The following is a 13722-nucleotide window of genomic DNA, read 5'->3' on the forward strand; positions in this document are numbered from 1 at the left end:
TACATCGTGCTTTACATTCATTGGATTGATACTGATAATCTAAAGCTAGGTGAGAGCGCTGATGTTGATGATGTGAGCGGTTAGTTAAAAACAAAACAAAACACAAAAAAAGACGATTAGTTTGGGCGGAGGGAAGCTCTAATACAAGAGCCTCGAGAGAATGAAGCGGGAGGTAAAATGTTGCTAACTGTTCATTTAGCCCTGGCTAAGTGGTCAGGGACGCTGGACAGGTGAACTCTATTCTCCCCACTGGCCCTGCGGGGTGTGTGTGTGTGTGTGTGTGTGTGTGGACTGTAACAGAATTTCTCTAGTCCTTTGGGCCCTGGTGCAAAGCAGAGAATAAATGGTGGAGGTGGCAGGCCAGGACAGAAAAATCAATGCCTGCTTATACAGACATGACACACCAGCAGCCAGCTGCATTCTGTGTGTGTTGAGTGTGTGTGTGTGTGTGTGTGCACGAGTGTGGGCGTAGATGTACAGCGTACAATCATATGGCCCTCTGCTCCGTGGTTGTGAGTGCAACTACCCAGCAACCTCCATTTCCTCTCTCACAGGGTGGATTTTTCTAGCGTTTTGCGTCAGCTTTGGGATCAGTAAATAACCCTTTGTTTCTCCCCCTCACCCCCTCCTTCTCCTCCTCTTCATTCTTACCTGCCCCTTCTTATTCTCCTGCAGGAAGTTTGAATGCGAGTTGTGCGAGCGCTCCTTCAGCGAAAAATGGGCCCTCAACAACCACATGAAACTGCACAGTGGAGAGAAACCATATAAGTGTGCCTGGCCATCCTGCCACTACGCCTTCCTCAACCTGTCAGCCATGAAGGACCACTACAGGACCCACACAGGTGAGACCGAGTTAGCAACCTCCACTGTGAACCATTACTGCTGCTGCTCCTCCATAAACACACTGACTGACACAGTCTGGTGGAAAAAAAGTGGAAAATTCATGGGATTAGCTTTTTTTTTTTTTATATGTGTATATACAGGCAATCAGTGCTTTTATGAGTCTGGGACAAAGGGTTATTTATCAAGAAAGGCTATGCTTGGATCAGACAAAATGTACTTTTTCATTCCTCTATAGCTGCTATCTGCTATTCAACAAAATTAAGTTTATGTGAACTGTGAAATTCTCACATTAATTATGAATCTTCACAGCTTTGTTTGGAATAAATATACGCAAGTTTTTGGCCGGTAATAGCTTGTCCATCTGTACTGATTTTCAACATCCAGGGAAAGTCGAGAACTAGTTCTTGGCGCTCTTGCAGACACTTGCTAGATGGTTAAACACACCTTCTGAACCCGATAGGACTGTCACTGTTATATGATATTGTATCGGCCAATTAATAGCCAAAGGGACGAGCAAAACAGCACGGGGATGTTTGAATTTTTGTGTTTGTTTTGTTTTGTGCCATCCTCCAGACTTGGATGCTCGAATGTTGTGGAAATTAAGGTAGTGTGTAGTTCTCAAATCCAACTGGTTGTCATGTGTATTTCCCCAAAAATCCATCTGGTCGCCAAGTGTGTCTTCCTCAAATCCAGCTGGTCAGCGAGTGTGTGTTCATCAAGTCCATCTGATCGTCGAGAGTATTTTTGTTTTTTTCCTTGCTTTACACCAATCCTGTGTGTATGGGTTTTTTTCAGTGATGCAAAATGGACTGCATTTATGTAGCACTTTTCTTGTCTTATTGACCGCTGAAAGCTCTTTACACCACAGGCTTTTTTTCTTCGATAATTGAATCAAACCCTGACCTTCCGATTAGTGGAAAACCTGCTTTACTGCCTGAGCTGCAGCTGCCTCAGAAAAATAAAAAGCAGGAAAAACCCACTTATGATTCTGTGTCCTTTCATATAGGTATCCAACCTTTGATCCAAAAAGAGAAGCATTAGGAATTAGAAGGTTCCCATTTCTTTAAAAATCTGTTATTTATCGACAGCTTTTGGATACAACACTGATTCAACTGGCAATTCAGAAGATCTTTTCTAACCTCACCTGGAAACTACTTTTTATAACTAACCAATAACCAATCATTAATCAGTAATTTAGCCGGTTTCTTGTTCCACTACAAAGTGAATCGCTTGATTAGAAGTGATGAAGCCAGCCAGTGAGTCTTTGCACTGAGATGAATGATTACTTTAATTGTGCATTTCCCCTCTGATTCCATCCTTCCCTTTCATTTCTGTACATACAGTAAAGAACACTTTAGGACTGCTTTGAATTGTGTGGTTTTCTTCTTTAACTTGCTAAAAACTTTGGATGGACAGATGGTGCAGTGGGCGGTGGGAGGATACTGTCTTGAATAATAGCCCCTCGATAGGAGCCCAAGTCAGTTTCTTTGAAAGTGTCTTTATGCCGCAGCCCAGCAGTTTCCCTTCGGCCTCAGTAATGTCCCACACATGGCTCCTTGATGCCCTTTTAAGTCAATGACAGAAGCAGCAGCAGCCAGTGGCCTGACAGCCTGACTGAGTGCTTGCAGGAGAGCCCTCCATCCGTCACGGGTGCCTGCTGTGTGCATGGGTTTCTATGTGTGTCAGTGCGAGGCTTGCTGAATGTTATTTTAAATGTGTTTTAACAGTGATGTAACGTCAAGGCGCCTCTGACATAATTAGATGTTTTATTTTCATTTGTTTCCAGCTCTCATCATTCCCCATCAAGTGGCTGGCGTCACACTGTCACTTAGCTGTCATTTGAAGAGGTGTGGGATGGTATGCTGTGGTGTGTGTGTGTGTTTGTGTGAATTTGGCAGGGGGAAACAGACTTGAGAGTGAGTTAAGCGATTGAGAGGGGGGATGATTGAATATAGGAACTTGAAAGATCATGGGTGACCAAAAACGAAATATAAAAGTAGGAGAATTAAGATTGAACCTGAAACAACCTCATTTTAGTCAGCAGCAAGACCTGACTTGATTAGCGACGCCCCAAAAAAAGCTAACAGAATTTGCTCTGCTGTGACCTCCGACACTCCTTTGCCAGTTATAATTGGTGCTGGGTTAGGGCGGCTAGCTACAACTTTACAATCATTGCAATCACATTCCAGCAGCCAACCTGACACACTGAAATATTATCTGCATATGTGTGATCTGTTTAAAAGTTATAAATCGTCTCCTTCACAGGGCTAAGATGCAATACTAATAAAATAAGTAGGAGATTTAAAAGTTGAACTAATCTACCCAGGGAACAGAGCAGTCAGTAATGGAGGGGATGTGAGTTAGAGTACATGCATCTGGGTTATGTAGAGGCTCGCAGGACGATGACTAACTGCTGTGTTTGCACTGGAGCAGAGTGTAATGATACGTAGCTCATTAGTTGTAAAAGTGTAAAATTAAACGTCACAACGCGAGGACAGAGAAACCAAAGCATCCCTACATCGGGAAAGTCATCACAGTTACAAGTTTTGATTGACTAGGTTTATGTCAGGTGTGTTTGATTGGTTTATAACACTTAAAACAAGATTCGTAATCGCTCAAAACAGCAGTTAGAGCATCAAATTGGAACACTATGGGCAGGTTGAGCATAGGCTGAGCAATCAAATGGCATGCAAAGACAAAAACATGTACATTCACGAGTAATGCTGAAACCTTCCTCTGAAAAAATATAATTTGGCATAGCAGGACAAGATTATAATTTAGCAATAGCATGTTTTCTTAAACACTCACCAGGACCAGAGAATTACCTCTCTCCGAACTTCAGGGAACTCTTTTGAAGATGGATTTTCAATAATTCAGCACACCAAAAGTCACTCTGCGTAGTTGTCATTGAGTTATTACTCATTAAAGCAGCAGTAGTGACTTTCTTTTAGGCTACCTTCCTGTTGATAGTTATCTCTAATCAGTGTAAACAGTTACTATTTTTTACTGGATGTGAGCCAGTTAGTGTTGTATATTTCCTTATTACACTTATAATACAAGAAACCAAAATCAGGCGATGATACTTAGTTTAGTGGATTATCTACTCATAGCCTACCTGTTTGAGTTTTAGCACCATAGTGTAGTTGTTTACAGTCGTTTTAGCAGCATATCCTATATGAAGACCCTTTAAGAGTTGTCATTTGTTTTAAGTTACTTCATAGAGGTTGCTTTCTTTATTTGCTAGCTAGCTACAACTGTTGAAATGTGCTAGCAACAGTTGTCACTTGTTTTTTGTTGGTTTAAAATGAGAAGCCTGCTTTTATTTAACTTATTTTGGACTTCAGTATTGCTTTGTAGTGATTTTTTTTAACCACTTTTTCCATTTTAACAATTGAAATCTGGTAGACATTTAGTAACTAAAGCTTTAAAATAATTAATTTCAGTGGTGGACACCCCATGGCCACCTTTAGACACACCCCTGCATTCTGGAGGTAGGGACAGAGAGGGGGATGAGTTCTGTCAGCCTACAGCAAGGTTTACACTAAATATGACAAATTTAAACTTTGTGGCAAACTAAATTGTTGTTGACCGCACATAGACTACTTTATCTTGTTTTGTTTTTAATTTTTGTTTTTTAATTTTAATTTTAATTCTAACTCCAGAAAAACTTTTTCTCACACTCAGCCTGCGTTTCCTGCCTCTGTCCACTGTGTCTGTCTCAGAGAGAAGTGGCTGGAGTTTCAACATAAACTTCATTAGTGATCTCAGAGTCAGTCTAAATCTTACAATACTTATTTTTCAGACACATGCTTCAAAATAGAAACATTCACACCCACCAGCCCTGCACCACCAGCTTCACCTTTCCTACTGTGTTTTCCCAACAGCTTCAGTAACCTCATATCCTTTCTTTAATGTGAAAACATTCTACTGACTACAAGAAATAAGTACTTATTAATGAGGGTTCGCTTTAACTACTTGCAAACTTGTAACTGTGATTGGCATGAAAGTCATCAATGGCTCTAATGAGTTAGTTGATGGGTACTTAACTTGCCTAAGATATTTATTTCCTTTTGTTCTTCTTACTCTTCTTTTCCCTCCTGTACATCATTTATCTGACTGCTTTCTTTTCTAAGATATCAGCCGTTAAAATCTGCTTGATAGATAATTGTCATCCCATGGATACGAGAAAAGGGAAAGACTTGTTACTCATGGCCACTGATGAATGGTCATGAAAATTTGCATATTAATGATCCTGAAACTGACTTCATGGACCATTGTTAGTCAGTGGTGCTAGTTTTGGCCATTATGCAAATATATTGTTTATAAGGTTGGGGAAACCTGCAGTCAGGTGAGGTTTCTCCCTCTAAAAAACGCAACGTCTAGATGACCAAAATCAAGGTAGTGGGATCCCATGGATAGAGTTGCTGGTTGTGACGTACCGAGCCCCGCTCCCTAAAAGGACAGGTTAAGAAAAGTTAAAATCTCTGCGCTCCTTCTCCTGCCTCACTGTTGCTTTCTGATTTGTGTGTTTTTTATGTTAATCATTCCCTGCTCACAGACCAGTCCGAGGGAGGGGGGTAGAGGGCGTGGATGGGGGGATCTAGTGGTCGACAGCCGCCAGGGTCATTTGTAACGGCTGATGAATGAGCGGCTCAAAAAAAATAAATAAGTGGACTGAATCCGACCCACCCAGTTTTTCCCAGGCTCTTGGGCATTGTGGTGGTGGTGGTGGTGGGGTGGATAGAGGAGGTCTGGACACAGCGACAGGGCCACAATTGATTTCCTCATTGCTTCAGTTTGTCGCTTAATCTGGCGATATGCTGATAAATCTTCGCACTTTGTCAATTAATTTCCCTGAAAAATGAGACCCAAAATGGCGAGCACATCAATACAACAGCGGATTCCGTGTCAAAAATTAAGCGGTAAAATTAATTGCCCTCCCATCCGCTCCTGCTAAAACATAACTAATGAGGGAGGCAATTATAGCTGCATGCAGACTCCTCCGGGGTTATTTAAAACGCACACAGGCGCACACATATATATGTATCCGCACACACATGCAAAGAAGGGTTGTATATTTTGACTTCAAAGTTCTTTTATTGTCTCGCAATAAGGCGTATTTAATTCCAGTAAAGGGCGGAGAGTTGAGGTGTACCATGGGAACAAAGGAGACGAAGTGATAGCTATTTTCAAATAGCCCAAAAAAAAGTTTAAGGGCTCTCAGTGCAAATGCATTAGCGGGAGCTGTGTTTTTAGGACATTTTAGTGTGTGGATTTTGTGCACACTCAGTTGCATAGCTGTTCGTGATCTGTGACTTGAATTGCATTTGTTTGCAGCTTTGTATATCTGGCCTTCAGGACTGATGTATGAGGTCAGGGTTCACAGTCTCAAATGAATTGAGGCTAGATCCAAAGTTGAAGTTGGTAAAGGATACAGATATGTTTTTAAGGTGAATTTTTTAGTTGTAAGAGTCATTAGTGTACCTATTAAAGGCAAAGGTTAACCCGAGTCATGCATGCTTGCAGTCAGTTCAAGGTTACGAGGTGGCTGAAAGGTCCATGTTGCTTTTAGCAGTCAGATCTTACAATGTTGATAGCAACGTGTCACTTTTTTTTTAACTACCCCACCTCACCATCCCCACCCTGGTCCTGGAAGTGCTCCACCCCGCAGAACAACAGATGAAAAGCGCACATGTAATTTATCGCCAACGTTTCCTCCTCAAGAATAATTGTGGCGGCTGGGCGTAGGGATCGATGGCTATAGATTTTTCTGTGGTGGGGTCTTGTAGCGTTGGGTGTAATGAGAGATGGAGAGGGCGGAGGAGGGGACCCGCGCTGTTATTCTGATGGGGAGAAACGGTCTGATCGAGATGCTTAGTAACTCATGTAGAGTTTAAAGACACGTGGAATATAGGTGTTATTTATTTATTTATTCGTTATAGTCAAAGGCCTTGAAAACCCAGGTTTTCTGCAATCAGTAGGATGCTAGATGGGGAAAGAAAAAAACTTGTTTCACAATTACAGCTGTGGTTGTTTTTCAAGAGGTCTGTGTGGGTCCTGTTTGTGGTGCTTGATACAGAATCATTGTTGATTTTTTTTTTTTTGCATATGTTTCAAATTGATCAAAACACACTGCACATACCAAGTGAAGGTTAATGCCTTCTTTTTTGACTCTTAAACTCATGCTAAAGATACCAAAGCAGAGTAGTCTCGTTGCGTACAGTGTTTAATCATGAAGAATCCATGTTATAGAGAACTGCGATACTTTGATTCAGCTTGTCCTGCAAGCTTGCTCTGCAGAGCCTTCTATAATGCGTTTGTAAATTCGAGGAATCTTTTCGGTTTTTTCAGGTAATTAGAACACCAGATACAAAGAGTTTTCTTTTTTGTGTAGCTACATAAAAAAAGCAGACTGGACATTCATTTATATGAAAACATTGCTCCTTTAAAGGCCATCCACACAGGGACTGAAAAGTGAACCTGTATGAATTGGTGAACAAATGCACCTTTTTTAAGGCTGTTTTTCTCCCCTCTAAGTGGCACTGCATTAAAACTCTTCTCACAGTCGAGTGGCTTTAAATGGGTATAATAGAGGAAACTTGAGGCTGCTTTGTCTCTGCGGATTCAGTGAAAGCTGCTATCTGTGCAGGAGAGGAGCAGAGCACTACTGAGGCCCAGCTGGAAGAGTCACCCAAATGTGTTATCAGTATGTGGCGAGAGCTCGAGTTCAACATCAGCATTTAGCTGAATATTTAAGTGATGGAGAGCTCAGCTGCACGTACCGTGTGTGCTAAAATGGGCGACGTGGCGCCCGCAGTGTTTTCATACATGTGCAGGTACACAACATGGACATATATCACACCGCATGCAGTTTGATTTGTGCGAGGATTTGCATACACATCTGTGTCCATTCTCTAAATGCGTGCATGCATTTCCCCGAGTGCATCTTATCACAAATGTTTCTGCCGTGTGTGTGTGTGTGTGTGTGTGTGTGTGTGTGTGTGCAGGAGTGTGTGACTGGCTGTGTGCAATGGCAGTCACAGAGAAAGAGAGAGAGAGAGGTAGACAGAGGGAATGTGAGAGAGAAAAGACCATCATGCTGTTAATGACAGAGCCAGATGCAGAGAAGAGAAGAGGAGTGTAAAAAAGCTCTCTGTGCTCCCCATCTGGAAGGCATCGCCCCCAAATGAAGTTGTACAAAACCATCCCATTGATAATAAAGCTAATTTTTATGGCTCTGACAAGTATGTAATTATGTTCAGCGGTGCTTTTCAGATTTTATCACAGTCAATAAACCACACTGGCAATTTCCCGTCCCCCATTTGACATATTTACACGGATCCATCTGATTGGAGGAATTAGTTAGCTATGAGAGCTCTGATGGATATACACTAGTGATCTGTGACTTCTGCTTGGCTCATCTGTTAGCCAACTAGACCCTCTGCTCATCTGTTCAGTCTGTCTCTTCTTTTCTCGCCTTCTGCCTTTCTCCCACTTCACACATTTTCCCTGTCGAACCATTTTCTCTCCTCTTTGTCTTAACTTGAGCTCTCAGATTTTGCTCAGTGGCTCCTCGGCTACCGTTTTCACCGAGAGCGGGATTGCTCATTCTTTCCCCGCACCAAACTTTTCCACTCAGGGGATTTCATAAATCAAATTCAACAACCCTTCACTTAGTACCACCCTGTGATAATTGAGATTGCAAATTTACTGTTTAGCTGGATCGTTTTTTGAGTCGTGTTAATTCAGTATTAAAATTAAAAGCGATTAAAAGTATAATTAAAGGACAGATTAATTATGCTGATCTTGATTTGAGGCAGACAGAAGGAAAACACCTGAAACCTGGATCAGTTTCATCAACGGTGTAGATTAACATGCTCGAGTGAATGAAACCAGCTGTAAAACCACAGTTGTTTTTTTGTTTTTTTCTAAGTGACTTCACATTCCTAGCATATCAAAATAAGTTTTAAAAAATGGGCATTCACTTAAAGAATGATACAGAACAGACTAAATACACATATTAAATACAGATCGTAAAGGTTTGATGTCCTTCTGCATTTTCAGATATGAAAAATAAGCAATTTTTGTTGTTTTATGTTGCTTTTAAAAACACATAGAATACTATATGGTGTTTCAGGTGTACTCACAGATAGCTACCAGCAGATGCCTGCTTTTACAGATTTAGATGAGCTTTTAAGTGCTTTTTTTGCTGTGTACATTTTATGTTCACTTAAGGTGGTATGGCAAACCTTGGCTTTGTTCTGAACCTCTTTAATTGCTTCAGCTTCAAATTTTTAATTGACTGAAATTAATCTTTAAACCATTTTTTAATCTCTTGAATGTGATTTGCGTTTGAATGAGAGCATTTCTGCTAAAACAAAAGCAAATTAAGCAAAATATTTTTCCCTGCTAAGCTTCTCGCTGCCCGTGTATAATTCTGGTTTCTCATCCACTCTGTTTTTCACAACCACTGATATCCCTAAAGCACTATCTTTCTCTCTCACTCTCTATCTCTGCAGGAGAAAAGTCTTATTTATGTGACCTGTGTGGTTTTGCGGGAGGCACCAGACATGCCCTCACCAAACACAGACGCCAACACACAGGTAAGCACCGACTCACACACCCTGAACTCGTGTTGGAAACTTGTCTTGTCGCACAAACTGATTCCTACGTGTTCATGCCCTCACCATGTCAGAAGGTGTTTGACACCGAGATCCGAGCAGCCGTGTAGTTTAGGCAACCGTTTGCGGTCGCACACATACACTCACACACAGGCGCATCACTGTGACATGCTGCTGTCAGTGATAGGCATGTGTACCAGTGTGGCTGACTGAATCTGAGATTTTTAATTTCAGTTATCATTTCACCATGTCATTCTGTCGCTTAGGGAAATTGCATTTTTCAGATAGGCTGTCAATAACGAGTGGTTTTTTTTTGGAAATTGAGATAGTGAAACAAATACTGTTCTTAGCCATTGTCTGGCAGGCGTCCAAGGATCAAGAATCCTGTTATAAATATTCATTTAGGTTTTCATTATTCATTTTGTTTGCTCCTCAGTTTTGCTGCCATTTTTTCCCCCCTGAAACCGCCAATTTCTGTCCTCCTCTGCCACGTTGACACGTGTCAATTCCACTGATTTAGCCACATGTCCAAATCTGTGGAGATACAGGTTCACATGAAGGGACTGTCCTCGGTTTGACAGATGCAGATTTTTAAAGACCAATGCTAATATGAATATTTTTGTGTTTGAAGTCTCCTCAAGCAGCTTTGTTCAGGTGTTTTGTGTCTTTTTCCAATTTCCTCTCATGCACTAAATGTACTAGAAGTGAATGGCTGATCTTATTCTCAATATATAAATGTCGCTGAAGCAGTACCAAAGAAGCAGTGGACATAACAAAGTTCCTTTAAATGTCACGTTAAAAACAAAAATACACAACTGCCACAAATAAAATTAATTACAAGTAAAAAACAAAAAAAAAGTGTTTTTTGTTTTTTTTTAATTCTTACACTCCAGACAAACATGATAACCCACATCATTAAAGATACCCGTCTTGTGTAGGTCCCACTGGTTCTGCCAGAACAGATATGACCAATCATAGCATGGACTGAACAAGTCCTCTGAGGGTATCAGGTACCAAGATGTTAGCAGCAGATCCTTTTACTCATGTAGTTGTGAAGTGAGGTATTCGTGGATAGGACAAATTTTGTCAGGGCACCCCCCTCCCTAAATACTGAATTGCATTGAGATCTGGGGAAAGTTGAGTCCAAATAAACTGTTTGACTTTTTCCTCGTGTTCCTTAAGCCATGCAAAAAGTGTCTGCAGTTTGGTAGCCTGCTAATAGGAGGGCTGTATGTTTGCATTGTTTAGGTAAGTGGTACATCTTAAAGTGACGTCCACTTAAATGTGGGGTCCAACTTTTTGTCCCACTTTCTCCGTCAACTTGCCTTCTTAGCACAGTTCATGCGGGTTCTACCTCTTCCCTGGGTGAACAATAACCATCCAGGTGTCTCTGTTGTGTAAATGTCTCATCAGACCGGGCCACCCTCATTCATTGTACCACACACATACCCACTGTGTGTGTTTTCAGAGTTCTTTATAGGTCTTTGGCTGTGCAGCCCATATGCTATTTCTGTTAGATTAATGGTCGTGCTTCAGTTACGGAAATGACAGTACAAACAGTAAAAATCCTTATCTGGATAACCATCAAAATCTCACTCATCATATTTTTTCGAAATCCATACATAAGTTTCCAGTCCCACGGATAGATAAACTGATTTGGTTGAAAACGCAGCACTACAACCAACTAATACTTCCACTTCTCACAGAACACACATTTCAGCTGGATCTAAAATATGTGTTTAACTCTGTTTACAATTCAACTACTTATGTATTTTTGTAGACATAGTTTTACCATTAACCTTATATTATATTATATGCTTTTATACAAGTGACTTTTCTTTGAATTCCAGCCTTTATTGTTATTCAACTTTTACTTAAAAATATAAGAATACTTTCTCCACTTACATCCTTAAATGACCTTTTTCAGCAGACGCAAACCCTGCCAGAGCTTTTCCCTTATATGTTTAACTGATTTAAAATCGCAGCTTTTATACAACATTTGACAAAACCTTGTGTTCAGTCTTTGTATAGTTCTGTTTAACACAGCGCCTCATTTTATATTTAGTTATTAATTTAAATTTTTTTGCAGCACCAGAGGGACCTAAACCCATTGTCAGATAAATCCTGCTACCTGCTATCTCTCTATGTATGCATGTTTGTTTTAGCTCACATTAGTGGGTCACTGCGGTCTCATCACTGCTGTCTTGTCTGTGTCTCTTATCTTTTCAATCTCTCCACCCACAGGAGAGAGGCCCTTCAAATGTAAGCTCTGCAACTTCGCCTCCACCACGCAGTCCCACCTATCACGGCACAAACGTGTTCACACCGGGGAGAAACCGTACCGCTGCCCCTGGTGCGACTACAGGTACCGCCTCATTGACCTCCACACGGTTGGTGGCGCTGATGGCTGCCACCGTGGCACTGATGATCAGAGGGTTGATAGGTGGGGATACGATGGGGATGTGGGGGGTGGGTTTGTAAGAGTGTGGTGTGTGTGTTGGTGAGATAGCAGGTGGCATCGTGGGGTAGTTTGGTGGGTTGGTGGAGAGGGTGGGGTGTTAATGCTAGTGGCTCTGAGTGTGTGTGTATATCTGTGTGTGTGTGACGGGTGGGTGGGAGACGTGGAGGGCAGACAGGTCTAATCTCCACAGCACGGCTCCATCTCATCACTCTGCCATCATCAACAGGCCCAGCCAGATTTCCCCAACACACACACACACTCTTACTCTCCCTCACACGTACACACACACACACAATGTCACTGTCACTGGCAGGTCCCTGTCATTAAAACACCATCATACCGCATCAGTAATTACACAGGAAATTGTCGGTGAAATTGAAAAAGTTTTGGCTGGCGTTGCACATCTCCATCTCTCTCGATCTTTCTCTGTCTCTCTCTCCTCTCCTCCCCCCTTCTGTCTTTCTCTCACCCCGCGCTTCCCCGTCAGGATGTGGCAGAAGAGTGTGAAAGGGAATGATCTCAAACCCATCATTGGTTTTAGATGTACTCTTCATTCGTTTTTTTCCTCTCTGTGACAAAGTCATTTCAGCTGCTTGCTATACCTGCTCCGCCGTAGTGAAGCACTTGACTCATTTCATCTGTCTTTTGTATTCAGTTCAACTTGGGGGGGGGGATGAAATACTGAGAAGTAATAGCTGCAGTCAGGCTATTCTTCAGCAATTATCAAAGGATTTTATCTCCCGGTGTCCAAAGTTATTGCGGAACGTCTCTTTTGGGTATCGTTTAGGAAGCGACTAGCATAGGTCTTTTATTGTTTAATTTAAGTTTAGTTAAGTTTCATTTCTGAGAGGATAAATCCTGCTTATATTTGGTTATGCCCTGTATTTAATCTAATTTGTTAACATAACCAGTGAGTGTATTGTCTTCCTGATTGATTGGCTCAACACTCAGATTGACCTTTTTGTTGTTGTTGTTAGGTAGTTTCTAGCATTAAGTGTGATGTACCTCGTTCTTCTCCTGACTCTAAGTTTCGTCACGAGGTGAAACATTTATTTTTGAGCAAAATGCGTGTGAAAGTTAGATTTCACTGTCTTTCATTTTAATGATAGGAGCGTTCTTTTAAGTTTTGTTGCTTAAAATTTTGCACACTGAAGACACAGCACTATAAAAATACAGAGGTCACTCTCATCAGGTCAGTGGCTGTACATGCAAAAGAGTCACATAAGGATCAGATTTTATAAGATCCTCAAGCCTACATTTTACTTTTGTTTAAATTTTAAACTCATATCAAACCGCTCCACTGATTGAACCCCACAGTGGGAAAGATACTGTATACAGACCTGTGATCCTTCACTGATACATAATGATTGTTACAGATAGCAGCAAATGAAACAGTAAATTAGAAGCCCAATTAACATTTTGGTGGCCTCTGAGGGTTCAGAGAGGTCCCGAAGGGAGGAAGAAAGGTGGGAGGGAGGTGTAGGGACGTTGTGGAAAAGCCCTGCTGGGCTCGCTAATGTGAGGATGAGGAATTGAATGCGTGGGGCCCTAGACAGCCGTGAGGGGTCCCGTCTTTGCTTGGCTTTTTTTGTCTGAATGCATGTTTAAAACCGTGACGTCTCTCGTGGCCTGACCGTGATAAGGAGCTGGTAGATGAGTTAGCACGTTTTACCTTGTAATACAAGCAGGGCTTATGAAATATATAGGATGCAGCCATAGAGCAATATTGAATATTGAAGCAATAATGAAGCAGCTAGGTGACTGACAGTTCTTGCCCAAAGAAAATGTATCTGTTTT

At 41.5% G+C, this 13722-nt stretch overlaps 1 protein-coding gene across 3 annotated transcripts in view; it reads left to right on the forward strand.

Annotated features, from left to right (window-relative positions):
* The window catches only part of znf407 (zinc finger protein 407), a 152610-nt gene that overhangs the window by 91363 nt on the left and 47525 nt on the right, over nucleotides 1-13722 (forward strand). For 2 of the 3 annotated variants that reach the window (XM_025911592.1, XM_025911593.1), the window contains exons 6-8: nucleotides 676-842; nucleotides 9363-9446; nucleotides 11709-11907. In XM_025911592.1, the coding sequence (XP_025767377.1) occupies nucleotides 676-842; nucleotides 9363-9446; nucleotides 11709-11907 (450 nt within the window). The remainder of the gene's footprint in view (nucleotides 1-675; nucleotides 843-9362; nucleotides 9447-11708; nucleotides 11908-13722) is intronic. The other variant, XM_005450654.4, reaches the window with a different exon arrangement.

The sequence above is a fragment of the Oreochromis niloticus genome, linkage group LG11, assembly GCF_001858045.2.
Source record: "Oreochromis niloticus isolate F11D_XX linkage group LG11, O_niloticus_UMD_NMBU, whole genome shotgun sequence".
Classification (NCBI taxonomy): Eukaryota; Metazoa; Chordata; class Actinopteri; order Cichliformes; family Cichlidae; genus Oreochromis; species Oreochromis niloticus.